Source organism: Phyllobates terribilis, unplaced genomic scaffold, assembly GCF_046119375.1.
Source record: "Phyllobates terribilis strain yellow unplaced genomic scaffold, ASM4611937v1 Scaffold_4__5_contigs__length_816908805, whole genome shotgun sequence".
NCBI classification, from domain to species: domain Eukaryota; kingdom Metazoa; phylum Chordata; class Amphibia; order Anura; family Dendrobatidae; genus Phyllobates; species Phyllobates terribilis.
The window spans coordinates 688971054-688998575 of record NW_027362764.1 but is presented as its reverse complement, the minus strand read 5'-3'; the positions used below and the strand labels follow the sequence as shown (position 1 = coordinate 688998575).

Genomic DNA, 27522 nt, shown 5'->3' with positions numbered 1-27522 from the left:
GCGGTGGACAGCCGAGCTCGATCCTTATAAAAGCTTTTTAACTGCAGCAGCTTTAGTGGACGCTACTGGAGCTGGAATTACGCGGCTGCTGGCATGAGACTTGCCCTCCAATAGATCCTTGTAAATGGATTTAAAGTGTATTCATTCAAATTAGAGGGACAATTTAAATTAAAAAGCTTAGAGCTGCCTCCACCACAGGGGGGCTCTCTCGACCCACCAGCGGACAGGCACCAGTATTGGGAGAGGGGGGCTGGCCGTCAGGGTTCACCGCGGCTCTGGCACAAACCCGGCGACACGGAGGTGGCACGGGCAGGAGCGGACTGGCCGTCTCGGCTTCTCACTTTTTGGATTTTAGAAGGGCATGACATGCCTATATCTGTGTCTCCCCCTCCTTTTACTCCTCCACCTCTTTTCTTTTCGCATGACTATATGTACTTGTCACTTTTCCATGTGTTAGTTGTGTCTTCTGAGCAGTTTGTCAGCTTTTGGACACCTTTGAAGGTGTTTTCTATGTGTTTCTATGTGTTTTTGTTTGCCTGCCATTGGTTTTAACGGTGTTCGAAGGTGTTCGACGAACAGTTCGACGAACAGTTCGGCGAACACACGGGTGTTCGACGAACCGAACCGAACTCGAACACTACGGGGGTGGCTCAACACTACCTGGGACATTACATGACATCTTTACAAGCCTCCCAATTCTGCCGAATCAGGACAGTATTTATGGAAGGTTTCTCCCTGGTACAAATCCAGTCTCTACATTAGTATTTCATATTGCAGTGGCATTGCAGCCCTTTTACTCCTATAATATTTCATAGCAATTCAGAATATTAAGTAATATCTCTCTATTAATTTATTGGTGCACAGAGGCATCACGGATTTTCCTCTATGTGGATAAAACACACGGCATTTTGCAAATCAATATTCAATTACTTATGGGTTGCAATATTTTTAGGTTAATTAAGAATATTGATGTGGAGCTCCGCGTCTATGCATTAAAATTTCACTACTAAATTTGCAATGTAGTAAAGCTTTACTTAGAACAGCATTTCATTTTCATAGTGGCTTTTTATGTTCCTAGATACTGAACGTGTCCTATTTTATTAATAATGAAATGTAGATATATTTAAATTCACACTTTGTGGTTTAAATCAGCTCTTGGAGAATATACATTAAGAGCCGGTCTGGTTTATGGGCTGCCGGTTTTTAAATGACATTCGTATTTTAATGGTTAATGGAGATAGATATCTGGTGGATTTGATTATAGGAATTGAATGGAGCCATTGACAATGAATGGAAGGGTGGTCCTCATGTGTGGCCATTGCTGTATTCAAATGTGGCACTTGAGAGTCCTATTCTCGAGATGGATGGTTGAGGGTCAACTGACTTTTTGGGTAGGTCCCAATCATGCCGCCAAAACAGCTGTGACCCATCAAACCATGGACTCCACAAGACCTATGGCCATGTCCTGTGGCATCTGACACCAGGATTTTAGCAGAAGATCCTTTCAGTTTTGTAAATTATGAAGTAGGGCTTCTATGGATCAGGCTAATTTTACAGCATTTCCAAAAAATGCTCGATTAGATTGAGATGTTGGGAATTTGAAAGCAAAGTCATCACATTAATCTCGTTATGCCCATTAAACCATTCCTGAACAATAGAGATGAGAAAATTGATTCCGAACTAATCAACTATGAAGTAATCAAATTCTGGCAAATCCAAATTTTTGTTTTGGCCTGCGCTGTCATTGAATCGAGAGCACACTGCCTCCAGGCAAGCAGAAAGCCTGGAGGACGGGGAACAAGATGAAAAAACTATGGGGCCGTGCAAATGTCCAATTGTTTCCTTGGACAAAGTCTGTCCGGGGAACAAATTGCAGCATGCCTGAATTTGATCTGATATTTGTATCACACTTGGCCATGCAAGTCAATGAGTCTGTGGAAAACATCGGACTGCACTCGGATGACATCTGAGTGCAGTCTGACCACAGACTGACCGAATGGAGAAGGGAGAATTTTTATTTCTCCATCTTCTCATCCGAGAGAATCAGATCACACTAATATCACACTCTGATTAGAGTGTGATTAGCATAATTGGCCCAATTCTCTTGGATAAGAAAAATATACGGTCGTCTGCACCTGCCTTCAGAATCAGTGGGCGATTGGGTCTTTGCTCCCCTTATTATTTGCCTATCACAGCTTAATACTTTTAGTAGCATCTGTGGTTGGTATTCCAGTTTGATAAAGCTTCGTTCTATTCAAGTAAATGGTCTTGAGCAGCAATACGAGACCCAGTCACTGCTATACAATGAAAGGGATGTGGCACTCACAGAAGCATTGTAACTGCTCTAGAAAGCTGTGGGGTGCCAATACTTTGACCGTCACTCATCTAATATTGATAGCCTATCCTAAGTATAGACCATCAATTAAAAATATATATATTCTGTATTTGTTCCACAATAGGTAATCAGGTCTTGTTGCAGGGAGTGTAAAAAAAGTAAAAAAGAAAAAAAGGAAGCAAAAAAAGAAAAGGGGAAAAAACGAAAAAGAAAGAACAATATTAGGACCCACACACCTTTTAGTATTAAATTAATCTACAATATTGCAGTAATATTTGCAAGGACAATGGGCTCCTACTCTGTTGCTCAAGCTAAGAGGACCCTTGGCCATCCCTGTTCCCCAGATTACCCCTGATGGTGGGGATGCCGGGGTCTCTTACCTTGCTATGCTCCTGTATGCATGCTTGTCTGTTTCCTTCCCCACCCAGGGAGGTTTGGGACAGAAGAGTATAGAAAAACACAAACCTGACAGACAGGGGAAAACAGACAGGGATAACAGAAAACCACAGTCATACAATTACACTCACAAAACGATCGAGTAGGAATCAAGGGAGGAGTAGGTGGGACAAACCAAATGGGAAGAGGATTCGGATAAACACACTCAAACCAAATCCACACAGAAATCTCCTGAAAACAACTCCAAATGCCTGCTGCTAACTCTGAACTCCTTACTAGGAAGTGCTAAGCTATCACTGGCAAGGAAGGAAGCAAAGAGGAGGGTTCTTAAACCTGCGGGGGAGTAACCAACTCAGAACAGCTGATAAGACAGAGAACTCCACAAGTCTCACTAAGCAGTTTAACCCTTACAGAAACAGAGCCAAGAAAGCCAGAACTTCTAATAGGATGGTAAAGCCATTCTAACAACCGCAGGTGTATGTGTCACCAGACTATGCTATCGCCAGACTTCACTTTATTGCTGTATCCCTGTGACACATATGTGGCACCCCAGGGGTCTGGTTTCCACAGTAATGCAATGTTATGTCTGAGAGCAGGTGGGAGGTCTCTTGGTCAGGAATCCTATGCATGCCACACCTCCTGCCTAGTCCTGGGAGGGGAAGGACTTCCCCTATATAAACCTGGGGCTGAGGCAGGGTTAGAGAGTTCAGAGGGAGAGTGTTATGTTCTGCTACCAAAGCTAAGGAAAGAGAGGAGATCTGTCCCTACTATAGGACTCAGCTGAATCCCTACGATGTAACAGGGAACCTGATCCTGCGATCAGACCTGCTAAAGTCCTAATCTAGTCTGTACGGAGACCTATAGATGTGGGGAGGGAATCCCTACAAGTACTAAGGACTGGGAGGAATATGGGACACCTCCTAACAGAAATAGTAGCAGACAGACGAACAAACAAAATAGATAGAACATAGAGGTCCGTAGACCAAGCAAACTAACAGAGTTAGATACAGAGCACAGGCTAGCTAGAAAGTAGATATACAATGAAGTCCAGCAAAGCCAGAAGGGCGGAGCAGGATTAAATAGGCCAACAAGGTCATGTGACCAGCAAAGGAAAAAAAACCTAACAGCAAGGTTCTAACAGTACCCCCCCTTCTAAGAGGATCCTCCGGATCCCCTAGGACCAGGCTTATCAGGAAATCTCCTGTGAAACGCTCTGATAAGTCTGGACGCGGAAACATCATCTGACCTCACCCAAGAGTTATCCTCGGGTCCGAAACCTTTCCAGGCCACAAGATACTGCAAACTACCTCTATACCGTCTAGAGTCAAGGATGCGAGAAATTTCATATTCCCCGTCCTCCACCACCGGAGGAACAGAGGCAGAGGCGTCACCATCCGACACAACAGCTTTTTTTAACAGAGAGACATGAAAGACCGGATTAATTCTCCAGGAGGTAGGAACCTCCAACCTAACAGCAGATTGGTTGACAACCTGAAGCACCTTAAAGGGCCCTACAAACTTGGGACCCAATTTCTTAGAAGGAATCCTCAACCGCAGATTCCTAGATGACAACCAAACCATGTCACCAACAGCGAACAAAACCTCCTGTCGTTTCCTATCAAAGTAGTCTTTAGATTTTCTGTTGGCCTCCTGAAGATTACCACGCACATCCGTCCAAACTCTTTCCAAATCACCGGAAAAATTCTCCTCCTCAGGCACGGCAGATCCCAACTTGGAGAACGACCCAAACGACGGATGTCTCCCAGAACAACAAAAAAAAGGCGAACAACCAGCAGAAGAAGATGTATGATTGTTCAGAGCAAATTCGGCAAGTGGCAGAAACTCAGACCACCCCTCTTGATTGTCTGCCACAAAACAACGCAAGAACTGCTCAACATCCTGGTTTTTCCTTTCTGTCTGGCCATTAGATTCAGGATGATATCCGGACGAAAACGACAAATGAATTCCCAACCTGTCACAAAAGGCACGCCAAAAACGAGCCACGAACTGAGGACCCCTATCAGAAACAATGTCAGTAGGAACGCCATGAAGTCTGACAATTTCCTTGACAAAGGCCTTAGCGAGAGTTTTAGCGCAGGGCAGTTTGACGAAGGGAACCAAGTGACACATCTTGCTAAAACGGTCCACGACCACCCAGATGACAGTAAAACCCTCAGAGGGGGGAAGGTCAGTTATAAAGTCCATAGCCAAATGTGTCCAAGGAGCACTGGGGACCTCCAAAGGACAAAGCAACCCCGCAGCAGGAGTATGTGAGGACTTAGATCTAGCACATATAGTACATTGGCGCACCCACTTAATGACTTCCTTCTGCCATCCAGGCCACCAAAAACTGCGACCCACCAGTCTCTTAGTCTCAGAGATTCCGGGATGACCTGCCAACCGAGATTCGTGACACTCAACAAACAAATCTCTCCTAAAGGTCCCAGGCACAAACAACCTCCCATGAGGAGTGTTAGATGGGGCATTCTCCTGAGCTTTAAGAATCTCATCTTCCAAAACGGAGTCTAAAGCAGCTATCACAACACCTTCTTGTAAAATGTTTTCCTCTTTCTCAGCACCGACTATGGGAGAAAAACTGCGAGACAAGGCATCCGCCTTAACATTCTTAGTACCAGGGATGTAAGTAACGGAGAAATTAAACCGCGAGAAAAACAGTGCCCACCTAGCCTGACGGGCATTCAGGCGCTTGGCAGTATCAAGATATATCAGATTTTTATGATCCGTAAGAACCTGAACGGGAAATTCCGCACCTTCCAAGAAGTGGCGCCAGTGTTCAAATGCGAGTTTAATAGCCAATAATTCCCGATTACCAATATCGTAATTCAGTTCAGTCTCCGAAAATTTTTTTGAAAAAAAGGCACAGGGATGTAATCCATCCCCGTTATCCTGAGACAATACTGCGCCAACCCCCACAGAGGAAGCATCAACCTCAACCAAAAACGGCCTAGTAACATCAGGCTGCATAAGGATGGGAGCAGAGGTGAACCTCTCCTTGAGATACACAAAAGCTTCAATGGCCTCAGAAGACCACTGAACCGCATCAGCACCTTTCCTGGTGAGATCAGTCAGAGGTTTGACAATACTAGAAAAATTTTTTATGAATTTTCTGTAGTAATTGGCGAAACCCAAAAACCTCTGTATCGATTTCAAACCAATAGGCCTAGGCCATTCCTGCACAGCCTGAACCTTAACCGGATCCATCTCAAAACCTTTGCTGGAGATAATGTAGCCCAAAAAACTAATTCTCTGTACAGCGAACTCACATTTCTCCAGCTTAGCAAAAAGCGAATTGTCCATTAATAACTGTAATACCTCACGCACGCTCCGCCAATGAGACTCCAGATCTGGCTAATAAATCAAAATGTTATCCAAATACACAACCACATTTTTACCGATCAAAGGTCTAAGGATGTCATTAATCAGATTCTGAAAAAATGCAGGAGCATTAGTAAGACCAAAAGGCATAACCAGATTCTCAAAATGACCCACAGGAGTGTTAAAAGCAGTCTTCCATTCATCACCCTCCTTCATGCGCAACAGATTGTATGCCCCCTTAAGGTCAATTTTAGAGAACCACTTGGCCCCCAATAACTGGTTAAACAGATCAGAAATCAATGGCAGTGGGTAAGGATTGCGTACCGTAATTTTGTTAATCTCACGAAAATCCAGACAAGGACGTAAACCGCCGTCCTTTTTTTTTACAAAAAAAAATCCAACCGCCACAGGAGACTTAGAGGGCCTAATGTGACCGGCGGCCAAACTTGTCTGTATGTATTCCTCCAAAGCCTTCCTCTCAGGAATAGTAAGGTTAAATAAACGACTTTTAGGAAGAGTCGCTCCAGGGACAAATTCAATAGAACAATCATAGTCTCTATGGGGAGGCAAAACCTGCGATTCCTTCTCAGAAAAAACTCTCCAAAAATCCTGAATAGGAACAGGCAATTCTCCCCTATCCAAAGCTGCAATACGCCCGTTACAACACTTGTCATAACATTTATGGCTCCAGGATTTAATTTCACTGGTAGACCAATCCAGTACAGGATTGTGAAATTTTAACCAGGGCAAACCCAATATTACTGGAGAAGGCAAGTTATTCAACACTACCAAATCCAATTTCTCATGGTGAACACCATTAATAGTGAGAGGAAATTCACTGACCTTGAGAGTAATATTCTTCAAAGGGGAGCCATCCACAGAAACCACAGCAATGGGGGATGATAAAGGTTCAGGTTTTAAATTGAGTTTTTCCACAAATCCCCCATCAATTACATTCAGTGTAGACCCACAATCAACAAACACCCGAAATTCCATTAATTTTTCCTGAGCAATCGTGGAAGCAGCTAAAAATATACCCTTGGAATTTAAACAGGCAATACGGGCGTGACTGACCATTTTTTTTTCTTCCTTCATACGAAGCTCACAGCCTTTAATCAAATGACCAGATTTTCCGCAATAGAAACACAAGCCTTCCGAAAAACGACGGTCTTTTTCTTGAGAGCGAGGTGCCACCGATCCAATCTCCATCGGTTCACCACTGTTAGTACACACATTATCATAACCAGAAACTGACATAGCAGAGGATTTGCTCTCATTAACCCTAGCACGCAGTCTTCTATCCACCCGTATAGCTAATTGCATAGCCTGTTGCAAATCCTCAGGTGTAGGATAAGCAATTAGCAGGTCTTTAACCCTTTCACTGAGCCCAGCAAGAAATAGACTTTTCAGAGCAGAATCGTTCCACCCTGTTTGAGTGGACCAACGACGAAAATGAGTACAATATTTTTCGACATTACCTGATCCTTGTTTTAAACGTCTCAACTCAGTCTCAGCTGATGCCACACGGTCAGGATCATCATATAATAGTCCTAAAGCAGAAAAAAATTATCCACTGATCTGAAGCATGTATCACTAGGTTGCAAAGAAAAGGCCCACTCCTGAGGCTCTTTGCGCAAAAGTGACATTATGAACCCTACGCGCTGGGATTCATCCCCAGAGGACTTGGGTCTCAAACGAAAATACAATAAGCAAGCATTTTTAAATGAAAAAAATTCTCGATGTTCACCAAAAAATAAATCCGGCAAACATACCTTAGGCTCCAAGAAATATGCTCCAGGACAGTTACTCACGTGCTGACGGAGCTCGGCCACTTCCAGAGAGAGTCCCTGCAGGTGTTTAGCCAAATCCTGAACCGACACCATGATGGAACAAAAAAAAAAAAAAAATCTTTCCTTAGAGAATTTGCAGGCTGGACTTACTGTTATGTTCTGCTACCAAAGCTAAGGAAAGAGAGGAGATCTGTCCCTACTATAGGACTCAGCTGAATCCCTACGATGTAACAGGGAACCTGATCCTGCGATCAGACCTGCTAAAGTCCTAATCTAGTCTGTACGGAGACCTATAGATGTGGGGAGGGAATCCCTACAAGTACTAAGGACTGGGAGGAATATGGGACACCTCCTAACAGAAATAGTAGCAGACAGACGAACAAACAAAATAGATAGAACATAGAGGTCCGTAGACCAAGCAAACTAACAGAGTTAGATACAGAGCACAGGCTAGCTAGAAAGTAGATATACAATGAAGTCCAGCAAAGCCAGAAGGGCGGAGCAGGATTAAATAGGCCAACAAGGTCATGTGACCAGCAAAGGAAAAAAAACCTAACAGCAAGGTTCTAACAGAGAGTTCAGCCAGGAGGGCTGACAGGGAGCTGTGGCTCCGGATGGGCCCAGCTCCTGGGCCATGCCAGAAGTAGAGACAGAGAAGAGAAGCAGCTATGGGAAGAAACAACAGGAGCTCTGTGGGAGCAGTGTTACAAGGAGTCAGGGGCTGGCAGCTGCAGAGCTCGCCCTGACTGAGAAGTTATCACCGGACCCGGAGTCCGAGGCTGTGGGGACTAACTCCTACCCAGCAGCAGAATCCGTCAGGCAGGGGATTTCAGGTCCTCTGGCCAAGAAACCCGAAGGCACGGTCACATGCATGGGACCAGCACCACCGTCGTGGAGCGGACGCCACTAGAAGGCCCCGAGTCACCGGTCATAAGGGTGAGCACCACACGGTACACTCAGGGACGTGGGCTACTTATACCCGCCTCTAGCAAGGTAGCCAGAAGAGTACAGTCAGTTTGGGAGGCCTACAACTCCGCCTGGCCAGGGGAGATCCCATCTGCTCAAGGACTGACCAGGCCCCAATCGCTAGCCAGTACTCCGGGAGGGTCTATCGTTGTCACCAGTAAAGACCCTGAACTACACCGTACCGTCTCTGAGTGGTTCCTGCTACCCCCATCATCCACGTCGGCTGCCCTGAGGCCATACCCTTCCCGTTGGGGGTGATACTATCACGCTGCACAATCCTACCACCGGCCTCAGCGGTCTGCCCTGCAGCGGCAGCTCCTTTGCTGCATTCAACGGGTGGCGTAGTCGTCCATCATCTACCGCTGATACAGCGCCACTTAGTCTGACTCCCTGGGCACGGACCGGGTCACCGCCACGAGACTACAACCTTCAACAGATCCGGCTCCGGGTAAGCTCCCGCGTGTGCAACGCTGCGCGACACAGGCCCAGGGGCGCGTCACATACAGCTCTGGCAAAAATGAAGAGACCGCTGCAAAATTTTCAGTTTCTCTGATTTTTTTCTTTATAGGTATATTTTTGAGTAAAATGTACATTGTTGTTTTAGTCTATAAACTACTGACAACATGTCTCCGAAATTCAAAGCTAAAAATGTTGTATTTATTTGCAGCAAATGATAAAGCGTCAAAATACTAAAAAAGAAACAGCCCTTTCAAGACCTCAAATTACTCATGTTTTAACTGTGAAATCAATATTTGGTGGAATAACCATGATTTTTAATCACAGCTTTCATGCGTCTTGGCTGCTTTCCACCAGTCTTTCCATGCTTTCCAATAGAAAACTGTTCAGTGGTCTCTTCATTTTTGCCAGAGCTATATATTGTTCTTGCAGAGACCCTCTTCTGACTGTGGCCGCACCCGTTCAGCACATTACGATTAATGAACACATGAACGCCACTATTGCTCTAAATATTAAGAATGTAAGGTACTTAGATATGGCATATAAGCCATTTTTATGGCTGCACCACTGTCAACTTAAAGAGCAATTTCTTCCAATAAACAGGTTGTGAGTAATGTTTTGTTGAGCAACTAAAAGTGAAATGCCACTTTCCCAGCATGAATTATCAATATCAAAGTGACAGATTGTCAGTCGCTGAGACCCTACTGCATAAGGGACCGATATGGCAGCACATCCAGTTGTCACTATTGCCTAAATGTCAGCTGAAGTAGAATGAAAAGAAAAATACTGAACTTTAGATTCACTAACTCCAGCTGCAACTTACAAAAACATCTCTACCCACAACTTTATCCAATTTGCTCTTTTCCTGTTGAAAAATAAATAGCCTTAAAACTGATCAAAATAACCCATTAAATAAAAAAAGCAACAAAAAAAAAAGGTAAATAAGCAAATAAATTCCGAATTGTCTCCTTGATGGGTACAGGCATCTTACTGTGACAACTTCAGCAGAGATTAAAGCCCTTCTTTAATATGCTCTCCCCTTCATCTGTAGTGCTTGCTTCACTGACCATATTAACATTTAACCGTAAAATATGCCACTGTTTTCCGCAGCCTGGACCAAAGGAAATCACTGTGAATGTTGCTTATTCAATTGATGTCTGATTGCTAAATGGGAAAAATCTATCATGATGGAATTACATAGCGGGATGCTATAACATTTTATCTCGGCCATAAATAGCTTGTTCTACATTTAAATGTCACTGCGATTGCTCTGACACATTTGTGTATTTGCTGCCCATATTATTTATAGTGTTTCTTTCTGGTCAGCGGGCTATGTAAATTCATTTATGCAGTAAAGTGTTTGTATGCAGAAAGCTTCCAAAAACACCACAATAACCAGGTCATGGCACTTCTGACCTTGGAAATTTTTGGAAATTGCTTGAAGAGTAACGGTCATTAAAAAAAACAAAAATGTAGGGACGTGTCAAAAGTTTTGATAGGTGGCTGTCCATGTGCCGCTCTTCTCAGAGACTGAAGACTGGCATATAGAAAGTCAAAAGTCATTTTATTGAGCATTTTGTGTGTATAGAGCGTTAGTTGACTTGTGTAGATGACTGGTTTGCATAGTGATCGTTTAAAGGGAAACTCTCAGCAGGTTTTTTGCTATGTAATCTGAGAGCAGCCTGATGTAGGGGCTGAGACCCTGATTCTAGCGATGTGTCAGTTACTGGGCTGCTTGCTGTCATTTTGTTCAGAATTCTCAGCTGTGTATAACCCTGCCCACACCACCGATTGGCAGCTTCCTACGTACACTGTATACTGACAAAAAGCTAGCTCTGTGATCCAAAAAGTATTGAATTCTGAAACTTTCAGGACCACTGAACAAAATAATTTTTTTTAAGGCAAATGTTGTTCTCTCCCAAAGTTTAGGTTTGTCAAGTGTAAAGGTTATATATTTTGCAGCAAAAAAAACAAACTTCACGATTTCTATATCCTGAGTGAATCACTATTAAGTCACAATGGCCCAAGATTTCGGTATATTTATTAATGATAAACTTAATTATAGCACACAATGCCAGTCTGCTGCATTGAAAGCTAACAAGATATCCTGGTATTTGGTAAGTCATAGCTTATTATTTTATCCTTTTTTTAAAGTACTTATGTGACTCATTAAAATATCAGATAGCTGGAGAAAGTTCATGGAAGGGCAAGCAAATTAATAGGAGGTATGGAAAATCTCAGTTATTAAGAAAAGTTGTCAGAACTGAATGTTTTAACATTAGAGAAGAAAAGGTTTCGGGGTGAAAAGATCATAAATTATAATATTAAGAGAAATATGCTTCTTTTTTTAATTTACTTATTCTCCTCCTCTTGCCTTCTGAACTCCTCATTCACTCATAAATAAAGATAAAACCTAAGTCTGTGGATAGTGGGAGGGAAAGGAGTAGGAAAGAGGAGAGTGAGTGCTAGAGGCAAAGACACACACAGAGTGTTTGACTTCCTAGTAAGTGTTTTATCTCACCCAGTGCTGGATTCACAACTACACTGCTCAGTACTGCTGTATAATGTCCTCCATGCTATTGCTTATGAAAATGTGCTACAAAGACATAAAAGAGCAGGAATATCTCATATCTCTGTGTACTGTATATAGGTGCATCATTGCAGCTAATCTCTACCCACCAGCTCAAGGACAAGAAAACATTGCCTAGAGAGCCTGCTGAGGAGGAAACTGAAAAATGCAGAATACAATTCATAAAATTGCTATAAATCGTGTCATTCATCATGTCCACACACACAACAGCTTATTCTGATATGTCACCTGAAATGAAACAAGTGCGCACCCTCCACGCCGGTGTAGTAGTGTGCTATTCAGGATCTCTCAATGTAATGGAATTGGAAGAATTTGAGAATACGTAAAATATAATCAGAAGAAACGTTGTTTTTTTTGTGTTATTTTTCTTTAATTGGCTACATGTCACCTGAAATGACAGATATTCTTTTTTTGATATTTTCCAAACCTCTTTCTGCAACTTTTTCCTTTGATGCAGGCATATGAGCCTTTGTGTGTTGAAGGACAAGTTGAATTTTAATGACACCGTTTTGGTGTACATATAATGACTTGAAAAACGTCATTTTCGGGGTTATTGTTTATGCAGGAATTCACCTTGCAGTACAAAGGACGAGTTAGTTTTATTCTGTGGATCAGTATGATTACAGCAATACCAAATTTATATAGTCTGTCATATTTTTTTTTTTTTTTTTTTACATTTTTCTAATTTTGCACAAATACCCTTTTTTCTGACACAATTTTTGAGAGACAAAATTTTTTAATTTTCCATCGAGGGCTTGTTATTAAGAGGTGGGAAACACAATAAACAACAATTCTGGCCTTGATTTATTTTTTTTATATATTTTTAAATAGAAACCTTGTGTGATCACATTAGAGTGGGTACTTGGACAAGCAAACGGAGTCTTCTCACCGTCTGTTTAGATAAAACAGATACTATTGACCACATTATCGAAGGGGTTAATCTTCGTGGATCCGAGAGATCACTGATCGCACTCCTGCCACTGATATTGTTTTTGTAATATACAGTAGCAATCAAAATCTTTCAACACCCTTTCCAAATTAGCTCAACACAACTAATAAAACAAGTGGTTTCTTTAAATCAAAATGCCACTTTTACTGACTAAGAAGAGAGACCATTTCTATGCATAAACAAGGAAAAAGATACAAAAAAGTTGATACAGTTGGACGCAGAGTTCATGGTTAAAGGGGTTATTCGGCCTTAGGGTATAAGTCTGCAGTCACTCGGATCGCTGTGAGTTTGTGACCATGAGTATGTGATTTGAATATTTCCAGCCACATGCAGACTAGACGTGTCCAGAGCAAGGGCGCGCACGTCTAGTCAGCACATAACCATTTGTATGCAAATCTCTTTCTCGTAGTCACGCACTTGGTGTTGGCACCACAGGATCCTCACAGCGTGCAGTGCGTGCGCTGTGAGGATTCACAAGTCTACAGTCACAAAGTAACTGCAGACTTTTACCCCAAAGCCGGACAACCCTTTTGAGGGAACGCTGTGGGAATTCATAAGTCTGAAGTCACTCAGAGTGACTGCAGACTTATTGATTTGGACCAGACTATTCCTTTAAGCTGTTTAAATTGTTCTTGAATGGTTTATTGCAAGAAAGGATGTCAATTTTCCCAACATATATAATGTGAAGTGATGGAGAGGGGGTGAATAATTGAGATTAAACATGATATACATCATGAAGTTCTAAGAGGTTAATGTAGAATGTTGATCAGTGAATGATCAGAACAAAACCTTTTTTTTGCACTGATTTCTAGATATTACATCCTTAATGATGATCCCACCAGAGTTCTTTTTACCCTCAGTTGATATTGAATCTGTCTTCCACTAGCTGAAATGCTGTCATTCCAGCATGCTCAGATACACCTAATGACCTTGTCTAATAAAACATCTGACAGCTGGGTTGCAAAACCGCTCAGCTTTTTTGGCTTTGAAGATCCCACAGATAGCAGCTTTGTACCTAATGACCCTGTCTAATCCATGAGAAACAGATGCACCTATGACCCTATCTAATAAAACATAGACACTTTCATGGCATCATCATTGCCCTCACAGATGGGTTGTAGCACAGCTCAGCTATTCTATGATCAGCTCTGCGATGACTGCAGTAGGAGAGCTTGACCTTGTAGATTGTGAGCCCTCGTGGGCAGGGTCTTCTCTCCTCCTGTACCAGTCGCTGACTTGTATTGTTCAAGACTATTGTAATTGTTTTTGCTATGTATACCCCCTTATCACATGTAAAGCACCATGGAATAAATGGCGCTGTAATAATAAATAATAATAATGTTCTGATGAGCCCCATAAACCAACAACGAAATGTGGAGTTTGTAAATAGTAATGAATATTGGTCAAACGGTGAGCCACAATCACTACATTCAAACATTTCAATGGGCACCTCACCCATATAAATAAAAATGTCTCATGTTGAGATCTATCTATCTCTATCAGTAAGCAGATAGGAGAGCAGAGGAAGGGGCCTGCAGCACTGAGGAGAAGCAGGGTGCTGCTGGGAAATGTAGCTTTAGCAGATAAAAATAGGACTGCCCATGTTATTCTAAGCTGCATACACAGAGAAGAAGGCGATGGAAGAAGACACAAAAGGTGCAAGGAAGAAAGTATATTAGGCTTGTGCTATGTATTAATAATGGCCATGTAGACACTGTGGTTTGTAAAATAAATATTACCATTGTGGGAATAACTCTTTAAAGTAAAAAAAAAGGGTTGATCTTTACACCCGTTGTCTAGTTGCATTAATAACATCATGTCAGACATAATTACTCGGTAGAAAGTTCTTTTAAAAGAATAATATTTTGGTGGTCAGAAATGTCCCATGCATATCTGAGTGGGCAGAGACAATTAGGCAGTTTGGCATCTTTGCATTTGCCATTTGTGACCTTGCAGTTATTAGAGCCTATTATTTTACAATGTAAATTACATTTACAGCTCTGCATTCATTTAATGCTGTAGGAAAACTGCAACCTGTTCCTTGTATCCCCTGCATCCAAACCAAGGATGTCATTAGGTATGTTTGTCTCTCCCTTCCACATAACACTTCCTTTAATTGTTGAATCCATGACCTTTTAATTCCCGTCGTTTATGAAACCGGAAAAGTGACCTTCTGCTCTTTTCCTCCAGGCTATAGATTATAATTAAGATGCTGTAATATCAGTATACCGTGCTGATGTGTTTACAATAGCATTTGACTTGACTTCCATGAAAATATTACTAGACAGTGCAAATTTCACAATTTTAACCAAATGTCAATCTCAAACCTTAGAAATGTCTTAGTAATAGGTCCCCATAGGCATATCATTGCTGAATTGTGAAATGATATTGACAAATTTTTCCTAGTGCTTGTCTGCAAACCTCTTCAGGATGAACGATAATATTCCATATTTCTATTTAATTTAATATCTAACATCTTAAAGGGGTTTTAAAAATTCAGAAAACTCTCTGTTCCCCAGATGCAGTTTGCTTTAAAAGAAACAAACTGTAATTTACTTGCTTCCCCAGGTCCAGTGCTGAGTCTCCGACACAGCTTCCACTGACTATATTTGTGTGCAACGCTGATGTCTTATTGACAGCGCTGCAGCCAATCACTGAGCTCAGAGGTTCTGCTCGAGGTGAGCCGCTGAGATCACTGATTATCTGCAGCACCTGTTCACCTAATAACAGCGCTACAGTGGTGTAGACTCTGCGCTGGACCTGGGGATGGTGAGTAAAGGACAGTTTATTTTTTTAAATAAACTGAAGCCGGGGGACAGAGGATTTTCCAAACCGGAAAAGGGCAAGGGGTTTACTGTGACGTTAATATTAATGACTTATGTTTAGGATATGTCATTTTTATCAAAATGGTGGGAGTCTGAGTCCCATCACCTCGATGATCTACTGATTGAAGGGTCTGTGGCGCAACAGAACAGGCACAGCTCCATACATAGTGCAGTGGCTGTGAATGGTACTGCAAGTTATTGACCAAAAAGGGAACGGGAGGGATTTTGAAGCCACAGATATCCCCTTTAAGAAATAAATGACCAATTATGCTGGTTTTGATTTGTGGCAGTGAGACTATGGCAAGGTTGTGTGTCAATGCCATTGGTACATTCATTATGTACATCAATATGTTCATCGTGTCCATATACTGTTTTTTCCTGACTCGATATATATTGCTAAAATTTGTGCTTCTAATTTTGCAGGATCAATGGTTTTGGAGAGTTAGAAAAAATAAAGTAATGGATGGATATCCTATGCAGATAAGTGTCTTTTGGAGGGGACTGCCACCGAGTATTGACGCCGTCTATGAAAATAGTGAGGGAAACTTTGTCTTCTTTAAAGGTAAGACACACTTCAATTATCACCATCTTAATTGGGGAACAGTGCAAAGACAATGAAATAATAATGTTACATTTAAGGGAATCCGTCAGCAGATTTTTTTGCTATGTAATCGAAAAGCAGCATGATGTAGGAACAGAGACCCTGATTCCAGCTATGTGTCACTTACTGGGCTGTGTTTTTGCTGTTTCAATAAAATCAGTGTTTTATCAGCAGGAAATTTTCACTAGAGGACTGGGTGTCTCGTTCCCCGTGGTCCAACCTCGCCCTCACCACTGATTGGCAGCTTTTTGTCAATATACAGTGTACACAGAAAGCTACCAATCAGTGATGTGGGCGGGGTTATACACAGCGCAGCATTCTGAGCTTTGCTAGATTTTCAGTTGAGGTGCTGGAGTTTCCATTCTCCAGTGGATTTTCTTTTCATTTTGACCTGGAAGCCAGTCCAGAGTGCTTCCTATACTCCCTGCACCCTCACAAGGTCGATACCTAAGAGCTTCATCTTTTGGAATTCCTATGGATTTCTTTTGTCACCATTGATACCTTTTGGAGGGTGAGCTGCTTACAGTTTTATCCTTCTTTCTCTATGAAAGCTTATCACCCACCAGGTAGATCAAGTATCAATTTAATTTTTTTTTTATGTTCAACCACCCTGGACCCAATTAAAAAGTGTTTTAAGATTGTGAGCAAACCCTTTAACATAAGGCCAGAAAACATTTGTCAGTATAGGCACAGATAGCTCCTTTTTCACTTTTACTCTTGACTTGACGTATCCCAAAATGAGTGGCACGAGATGACCTGCTTTGAAAAAAAAATGTGTCGGGAGAAGTTTACACTATGTGTGTCTTAAGTCAGAGAATTTTGGAGAGGACTGATGGTAATAAATAGGTTATCCTAATATTGTTATAGATGAGAGAACGCCCTTGGGTTCAGAATAGGAACAGTGAGGTTTATGTCACCTTAGCTGTAGCCAAGCAGGGGGAAACTAGTAAAGCAGATTGCCCTATTTATTAGATCCAGTCACTTGTGAAATAAAAATAACATTTTCCTGTTCGTCTCAGCTTTCCAAATTACATATTGCTGTACTTGGCAAGTGCGGACACCATTTGTAGCAGCAAACTCCAGGCAGGATCATTGTAGAATCAGAGCAGTGTTCTTGCTGCCATTAACAGAAGGGATGCTTAGTGCTCAAAGCTTTTCATAGGAAAGTCCAAAAAAGAAAGCTTATTAATTTCATAATAATTTCTACAAGATTCTTATATATTTTTGTGCTTTTTCTCAGTATTTTCAGGACCTCAGCTTATTCTAAGTGCTGCAAGCTGGTCCTAATTATGTCTAGGTTACATACTTGAAGGGCTTTAGGACCTGTCACCTAAATATGCTTCGTTATTAAGGGCGACGTTTTGTATCAGCAGGTCTACGACGCTATTAGGCCAAATGGCATACAAATACTGAACTGTTTGGTTAGGGGCATGTAATATTGATGACCCATCCCAATCTATCCACTTAATACCCAGCATCCCAAATGATCAGCTGCAAATACCTTTGGCTTTGGATGCAAACATTGCATTATACAACCTTTTTGAATGTGTAGTGGCCACTGCTGGGTACTGTAGATCAGCTCCTATTCCCTTGATTAGGATTGGTTCTGCAGTACCCGGCAGTGACTGCAACATATTGAACAGAGCTGTGCAGTACAACTTCGTTAAGTCGTTACATCTGGCAGTCACCAGAGCTGAGCGGTGGGAGTGCTGGATATAGTACCCCCAACAATTTGATATTAATGAGCTATCATAATGATCAATCATCAATATTGTATGCCCCGAGAACCCCTTTAAAAAAGAACACTGATGAATTATAGATATCTGCTTCCAAAAGTGTATGCTACTCCTCGCTAAGCCTATGATTAACAATTGTTGTGTATAGTGGCCAGTAAATGACAATTAAAGAGCGACCATCAATAATTACTAAGTGAGATGCCAGGTAAAAGGAGATATGAGTCTGTTGTGTTCTTTGTTAGCAGCACCATGAACCTGTCATTATAACATCCTGGGGACAGATCCACTGTAGTTGTATCATAGCGCTCCATGTGTGCATTAGCAACATCGACAATAAGGAGGAAAGTTAGTCACGTTCACCTCCGATGGTCGATCTGGACAGGCAATACACTGAAAATAGAATAGGTGGCTCTCCCAACCCCCCGATGCACCGACCGTCGTCCCCAATCCCCTTGAGGTGGAGCCGTAACTTAGACAAGGAAAGGAAAAGAAGAAGCGGATATCGTCTGGGCGCTGTGATAGAGGAAGCCAGCCAGAACAGGTGGAGAGAATTGATTAATTGCAGTACGCATTTCAGGGACGGTCCATCCCCTTCATCAGGTGACTACAAATAAGTAGTCACTCATGGCCTTTATGGAGGTCAATAGTGACATACAGATACAAATTACAAAATGTAAAATAAGCATTTCATATAAAAAGTTCAGCGGATCTAGCTGTAAATGCAGATTGTACTAAATTGATTTCATCATAATCAAGCTAGATAGAGTTCCTTTAGGAACTAAGACAATTGAAATACAATATGTATACATACAATACATGCAATTGCCGAAAGTGTTGGCCGAAATTGTTCCAGAAAATGAAGTATTTCTCCCAGAAAATCATTGTAATTACTGTACACGTTTTGTTATACACATATGTATTTCCTTTGTGTGTATTGGAACAACACAAAAAAAAAATCTGAGAAAAAAAGGCAAATTGGACATAATTTCACAGTGAACCCCAAAAATGGGGCGGACAAAATTGTTGGCACCTTTCCAAAATTGTGGGTAAACAAATTTGTTTCAAACATGTGATGCTCATTCAAACTCACCTGTGGCAAGTAACAGGTGTGGGCAATAAGAAAATCACACCTGAAACCAGATAATAAAGCGGAGAAGTTGCCTTAATCTTTGCAGTGTGTGTCTGTGTGTGCCACACTAAGCATGGAGAACAGAATGAGGAGAGGAGAACTGTCTGAGGACTTGACACCCAAAATTGTTGCAAAAATATCAACAATCTCTAGGTTACAAGTCCATCTCCTGCATTCTTAATGTTCCTTTGTCCACAGTGCGCAACATAATCAAAAAGTTTACAACCCATGGCACTGTAGCTAATCTCCCTGGCTATAGACTGCAGAGAAAAAGTGATGAAAGGTTGCAACGCATGATAATCCGGATAAGCAGCCACAATCAAGTTCCAAAAAAAATTCAACCTGTCCTGCCGGCTCAAGGTGCATCAGTGTCAGCACGAACTATAGCAGGAGACCCAGAAGGAACCCACTGCTGACACAGACATGAAAAAAGCTAGACTGCGGTTTGCCAAAATGTACGTGAGTAAGCCAAAATCCTTCTGGGAAGGGGTCTTTTGGACAGATTAGACCAAGATACAGCTTTTTGGTAAAGCACATCATTCTACTGTTTACCGAAAACTGAATGAGGCCTACAAAGAAATGAATACAGTACCTACAGTGAAATATGGTGGAGGTTCAAAGATGTTTTGGGGTTGTTTTACTGCCTCTGGCACTGAGTGCCTTGACTGTGTGCAAGGCATCATGAAATCTGTAGATTACAAATGGATTTTGGGTCGCAACGTAGTGCCCAGTGTCAGAAAGCTGAGTTTGTGTCCTGGGTCACGAGTCCAGCAGGACAATGACCCCAAACATACTTCAAGAAGCTTCCAGAAATGGATGGAAACAAAGAGCTGGAGAGTTCTGAAGTGGTCAGCAATGAGTCCGGATCTAAATCCCATTCAACACCTGTGGAGAAATCTTAAAATTGCTGTTGGGAGAAGGCAACTTCAAATATGAAAGACCTGGAGCAGGTATGCAGCAGACCTGCCACACTAGACACTTCTTTTATGGATAAAGTCTTGATAATTATGGCTGACAGTAGAATCATACGAGTCCATTAGCACTTCTAATTCTGTATTGTTAGGATATGTATATTAAAATCTAATGTAAAGGACCATGCCTCAGAAATGAGCAAGTGTTATGTCTGCAGAGCTACACAATTAGATAAGTTCTGTCCTTTTCAAAGATGATAACAATAACCTTTTTAGCCAATTAAAAGCTCATTAAAGGTGTTTCCCACTACCAGGATATTGACGTTTCCCACTCCCCTCTCACCAATCAGTTGTTATGGCAGCAGCTGGATGTAAACAGTATATGGCGCTGAATACCACAGCTCCATTATAGTGTTTAGTGGCTGCTTGTAGGTACTGCTGATCTATTCCTTTGCATAGGTAATAACTGATCGGTAGATGTGCCGGATGTCCTTCGGATGACAGCCACCGATTGTTGTGAAAAACCCCTTTAAAGACGCACTCCCATCAAAGCTGCAATCATCATAGCCCTTCTACCCAGTTACCGTATTTTTTGTACTAGAAGAGGCACCGGACCATAAGATGCACCTTGGTTTTAGAGGAGAAAAATAGAAAAAAATTAAAGCAAAAGGGGATCTGCTGCTGATACTGTTATAGGTTTAATGTCCCCCAATTCTGTACTAATATCCCCCTTCCTGGTATATACAGTACAGACCAAAAGTTTGGACACACCTTCTTATTTGAGGCTGGGTGCCCACGTAGCGTTTTTCAAGTGTTTATGCTGCGGAATTTCCGCAGCGGAAACGCTTGTAAAACGCTAGGTAATCCGCACCCCATGGTCCCCAAGGGGATTCCGCATGTTCTATGCACATGCTGCGGATTTTTCCGCAGCGTTTATGCTGCGTACAAAAATCCGCAGCATGTCATTTAATTTTGCGGAAGCGCAGCGGAACTCCCGCCATTGACTTGCATTGAGACGCACAGAAACCGCGACTGTACATTTGTACAAGCGGCTTCTATGCGTCTCTATGTGCGGATGGTACCCAGTTCTGGAGGAGAGAAGACTCTCATCCAGACCTGGGTACCATTGTACCTGCAAAAAAAGAATAAAATAACAAATAAAGTTTATACTCACCTGTCCGGCGGCTTGTCTCTGAATGCCGGCATCGCTTGAGGACCTGCGGTGACGTCACAGTCATGTGACCGCAGGCCCTTCACCGCTCTGTCTCGCGATATGCCGGCATCCAGGAACCAGACAGGAACGAGCGCTGCAGCCACGCCGGGCATCGGGGGTGAGTATAGCTTTATTTGTTTTAATTTTTACGGTTCACACTGTATAAATCCATGCTGTTTGCATGGATTTATACAGTGTGACCTAGTTGTCAAGCACTTTCCAAGTGATGCTATCGCCTGGAATGCGCTTGTCAATCTGCATGCGGAAACGCATGTGAATCCGCATGTGGATCCGCATGTATTCTGCAGGAAAAACACATGCACAATCTGCATGCGTTTTTTCTGCCAGGGAGATGCAGAAATGCTGCAGAAATTTTCTGCTTCATTTCTGCATCGTGGGCACATAGCCTAAAGATTTTTCTGTATTTTCATGACTATGAAAATTGTACATTCACACTGAAGGCATCAAAACTATGAATTAACACATGTGGAATTATATACTTAACAAAAAAGTGTGAAACAACTGAAAATATGTCTTATATTCTAGGTTCTTCAAAGTAGCCACCTTTTGCTTTGATGACTGCTTTGCACACTCTTGGCATTCTCTTGATGAGCTTCAAGAGGTAGTCACCGGAAATGGTTTTCACTTCACAGGTGTGCCCTGTCAGGTTTAATAAGTGGGATTTCTTGCCTTATATATGGTGTTGGGACCATCAGTTGTGTTGTGCAGAAGTCTGGTGGATACACAGCTGATAGTCCTACTGAATAGACTTTTAGAATTTGTATTATGGCAAGAAAAAAGCAGCTAAGTAAAGAAAAACGAGTGGCCATCATTACTTTAATTAATGAAGGTCAGTCAGTCCGAAAAATTGGGAAAACTTTGAAAGTGTCCCCAAGTGCAGTTGCAAAAACCATCAAGCGCTACAAAGAAACTGGATCACATGAGGACCGCCCCAGGAAAAGAAGACCTCTGCTTCTAAGGATAAGTTTATCCGAGTCACCAGCCTCAGAAATCGCAGGTTAAGAGCAGCTCAGATTAGAGACCAGGTCAATGCCACACAGAGTTCTAGCAGCAGACACATCTCTTCAACAACTGTTAAGAGGAGACTTTGTGCAGCAGGCCTTCATGGCAAAATAGCTGCTAGGAAACCACTGCTAAGGACAGGCAACAAGCAGAAGAGACTTGTTTGGGCTAAAGAACACAAGGAATGGACATTAGACCAGTGGAAATCTGTGCTTTGGTCTGATGAGTCCAAATTTGAGATCTTTGGTTCCAACCACCGTGTCTTTGTGTGACGCAGAAAAGGTGAACGGATGGACTCTACATGCCTGGTTCCCGCCGTGAAGCATGGAGGAGGAGGTGTGATGGTGTGGGGGTGCTTTGCTGGTGACACTGTTGGGGATTTATTCAAAATTGAAGGCATACTGAACCAGCATGGCTACCACAGCATCTTGCAGCGGCATGCTATTCCATCCAGTTTGCGTTTAGTTGGACCATCATTTATTTTTCAACAGGACAATGACCCCAAACACACCTCCAGGCTGTGTAAGGGCTATTTGACCAAGAAGGAGAGTGATGGGGTGCTACGCCAGATGACCTGGCCTCCACAGTCACCAGACCTGAACCCAATCGAGATGGTTTGGGGTGAGCTGGACCGCAGAGTGATGGCAAAAGGGCCAACAAGTGCTAAGCATCTCTGGGAACTCCTTCAAGATTGTTGGAAGACCATTTCCGGTGACTACCTCTTGAAGCTCATCAAGAGAATGCCAAGAGTGTGCAAAGCAGTCATCAAAGCTAAAGGTGGCTACTTTGAAGAACCTAGAATATAAGACATATTTTCAGTTGTTTCACACTTTTTTGTTACGTATATAATTCCACATGTGTTAATTCATAGTTTTGATGCCTTCAGTGTGAATGTACAATTTTCATAGTCAAGAAAATACAGAAAAATCTTTAAATGAGAAGGTGTGTCCAAACTTTTGGTCTGTACTGTACATGCCCCCATCCTGGTATATATGGCCCCCATCCTGATATATGTGGCTCCTATCCCTATCCTGGTAAACATGGCCCCCATTCCCATCCTGGTGCACATTGCCCCCCCATCCTGGTATACCTGACCCCCCTTCCTGGTATACATGGCTCCTCATCCTGGTATACATGGTCCTCCATCATGGTATACATGGCACCCCATCCCGGTATACATGGCCCCCATCCTGTTATATATGGCCCCCCATACTGGTATACATGGCCCCCCCATCCCGGTATTCATGGCTCCCATCCTGTTATATATGGCTCCCCTTCCTGGTACACACAGCCCCCCATCCTGGCATACATGACCCCCTTCCTGGTATACATAGCCCCCATCCCCTTCCTGGTATACATGGCCCCCCTTCCAAGTATATATAGCCCCCCATCCCTATACTGGTGTATATGGCCCCTATCCTGTTATATATGGCCCCCATCCTGGTATACATGCTCCCCCATCCTGGTATACATGCTCCCCCATCCTGGTATGTATGGCCCCCTCAAGCCACACACACAAAAAATAAAGGATTCTACTCACCTTCCCTCTGCTCCAGCGGCTTCCTGTTCTGATGCCAGCAGCTGACATCAGTGTGTAAGCAGCGCATGATCTCACTGACATGTGATCTCACACACTGAGGTCAGCTGCCAGAATATTCACTACTACCCACGCTCATGAGTGTGGGGAGCAGTGAATATTCATTTTCTTTAACAGCGGGCAGAGTGAGAGCTGCATCAGCTCAGCTCCTGCCTCTGTGACTTGCTCCTCCGCCTCTGCCGCTCCCCCACCCCACCATCAACAGCCAGGCTATAAGGTACCATACATTTCGACTATAAGATGCACCCCCCACTTTCCTCCCAAATTTTGGACTCAAAAAGTGTGTCTTATAGTTCGATAAATATGGTAATTCTTCTGTTTTCCATTATGTCTATGACATCATGTGATTGAAAACTGACTAGCTGAATCCTTCTACGCTCTATGTAGAAGCAGGAGGTAAATTTTCTCTGCACAAGTCATTGCAAAAGTCTATGGCGGAGGGAGCAAATGCGTAAGGAGTTAAAGCGGGGTAGTCATGCAGGGACAAGATACTTCCTGTTTCTGCATAGAGCAGAGAGAAAGAATAATTAACTGGGTAGAAAGGCAAAATGAGCAATTGTAAGTACACAGTGCAATATAATATGATGATTGCAATATATTAAGAGTATAAAAACTTTGATGGGAGGAATGCTTCTTTAAATAGGGTCATTTTATTGTCCAAAATTATCTACAGTATTTATACATTCAGTTTATGTATACACTTCTCAACATTGAAATTGCAACACCAAGAAGGAAAAGTAATGGAATTCTAGAAATCACAGGATGGAAAGACGTGTTACTGATCTGAAAATGGTGAAATATGGAAGCAAGATCTTCAAAACCGGTTTATTTAGTATTGAACATGTGCGCCATGTGCAGAAATCCCCTCTCTTACATGTCTTGTCATTTATCCAATGACATTAATAACCTATTAATGGTTGTTTGAGGAATGTTCTGCCACTCTGAATTCTCATGCTGCTGTGAGCAGCCTGCATGGCCTAAACGTGCCGCCATGGCCTGCAGCGTCTCCGGACGTGTCTCCCAACGAGCACATTGGGGACATCATTGGTTGGAAATTGCAAAGGGATCTGCCAGCAGCAGATTTTGATGATTTGCCCATGTTTATTCAGCGTGGCAGAACATTTCTCAGCCCACCATTAACCGCTTCCCGACCGCCCACTGTACATAAACGTCGGCGCTGCCTGGGCTCTGTGCAGCACCGACGTTTATGAACGGTCGGTGGTCCCGCAGCCCTCAGGAGCCCCAGGGTCCTGCAAGTGCTGCGGTTGCGGTTCAGAGCGACAGCTTTGACAGGGGACATCATCGGGACCTGATTGGATCAGGTCCTAATGATGTTAACCCTTTGCTATCTTCTATATGCCGCGATCTATAGTGATCGCGGCATAAAGAAGATAGTGAGAGGAGAGGGGGTCGTCCACTTACCTCTCCGACGGCCTCCTGATGTCTTCCAGGACCTGCCGTTGTTATGGCAGCTGGAGGTTACATGACCGCCTCCAGATCTGACATATATGGTGTCCTGCAGCTGAGTCCAGCAGGAGACAGACAGTGTGAAACTGTCAGCAAAATTCTCATGCAATGCCATACATGTCTATTGCATTGCATGAGAACAGTGATTAGAAAAATAAAAATTAATGTCCCATACCGGACTAAGTAAAAATGTAAAAAAAAGTCTAAAAAATGTTTTCAAACTGTTAAAAAAAAAATCACAAAATAAATAAAAATAAATAAATAAAATATTAAACCAATAAATCCATAGGTTTATGCAAAAACAAAAAAAGTACACATATTTGGTATCGCCGTGTCCGAAACAACCTGATCTATAAAACTGTCACACTAATTAACTCCTTCTGTGCACACCGTAATAAAAATAAATAAAAAACAGAGCAAAAAACTATGCCTTTTCATCATATCGCCAAACAAAAAGTGGAAAAAAATGCGATCAAAAAGCACAATGGAAATAAAAATGGTACCGCTGAAAACATCATCTTGTTCCGCAAAAAAAAAGCCGCCATACAGCTCCATCAGCCGAAAAATAAAAAAGTTATAGCTCTCAGAATAAAGCGATGCAAAAAAAATATTTTTTCTATAAATTTTTTTATTGTGTAAAAGCGACAAAGCATAAAAAAAATATACAGTAAGTGTAGTATCGCTGTAAACGTACTGATCCAAAGAATAACGCTACCTTATCACTTTTACCACACGCAGAACGGCATAAAAAAAAACTTCTAAAAACAATTCCTGAATTGTTGTTTTTTGTTAATTTTACCTCCCAAAAAACGGAATAGAAAGTGATCAAAAAATGTCACGTACCCAAAAATGGTACCAATAAAGATGTCAACTCGTCCCGCAAAAAACAAGCCGTCACATGACTCTGTCGGCCGAAAAATATGGAAAAATTATAGCTCTCAAAATATGGCGATGCAAAAACTAGATTTTGCAAAAAAAAGCGTCTCTTAGTGTGTGACAGCTGTCAGTCATAAAAACTCGATATCAATCCGGTATCTCTGTAATCGCACCGACCCGAAGAATAAAGTAATATCATCACTTATACCGCACGAGGAACGGCATAAAAAATAAATAAAACCAATTCTTCACCTGCTACTGATTTGTTTATTATGTCTCCCAAAGATCGCAGTAAGGCGCTGCTCACATTTATCCTGCGCTCTGCGCTGAGCACTTACACCAGAGTTTCCGTGTAAATCTCTGAAATACATGATTCAGACGGAACCCATGACGGAAGATTCCCTGTGATGAGGCAGATATAGGCCACTGTGGATGCCATCTGGCCTGTGATCCCACGGTGTCAGTTTTTTTAGGCGTGCATAAAAGTGCGGTTGGCCACAGTTTTGTGCACTTCTGAAAAAAAGGACATCGCTAAACAGAGGCCAGACGGAGTCCAGAGTAACTCTGCTGCCTCATTACAGTGAATGGATCCCGCAGGGGTTTCATCTCAATTACATCACTTGGAAATTTAGATGGAAACCCCGATGTAAGTGCTCAGCCAAGAGCGCCGGATAAATGTTACGTAAAATGTTCACATTAAAAGCTTCAATTCTGTCCTCAAAAAAAGCTAGTCCCCACTCAGGTCCATCATCTGTTAAAAATATAAGGGACTTCCAAGTTACTGGTAGCAGAAAGGCTCTGGAAAAGCGAAATGGCCCTTGCCCCCCAAAAGAAATTCAGAAAATGTTGTGCTCCCAAATCCAAATGCCTAATCTACAATAATTTGTTCTCCAATTGTCAAATAGCGCTCCGTCCCTCTCAGATCTCGCCGCATGGCAAAAATTGTGTGACACATTTCGGCACCATTTTTACCCATTGCCCTGTGTGAAAATGTAAAATCTGAGGGTAAAACATTTTTTTGTGGTAAAAATACAATTATGTTTTCTTCACTGCCCAATGGTATAAATTAAAAAATTAAAAAATACTCACTACTTCCCTAGATGAATTCCTTGAGAGGTGTAGTTTACAAAATGGGGTCACTTGTGGGGGTTTCTGCTGTTTCGGCATGTCAGCGACTCTTCAAATGTGACTTGGTGTCTGCAACCTATCCCAGCCAACACAGCGCTCCTTTCTCTTCCGAACCCTGCCGTACACCAAACCAGTGGTTTCCCCCCACATATGGGGTATCGGCGTACTCAGGAGAAATTGCACAACAAATTTCATGGT

At 42.4% G+C, this 27522-nt stretch overlaps 1 protein-coding gene across 1 annotated transcript in view; it reads left to right on the top strand.

Moving 5' to 3' along the window:
• The window catches only part of MMP16 (matrix metallopeptidase 16), a 308321-nt gene that overhangs the window by 234341 nt on the left and 46458 nt on the right, over positions 1-27522 (top strand). The window contains exon 7 of the mRNA XM_073679550.1: positions 16067-16205. Within this exon, the coding sequence (XP_073535651.1) occupies positions 16067-16205 (139 nt within the window). The remainder of the gene's footprint in view (positions 1-16066; positions 16206-27522) is intronic.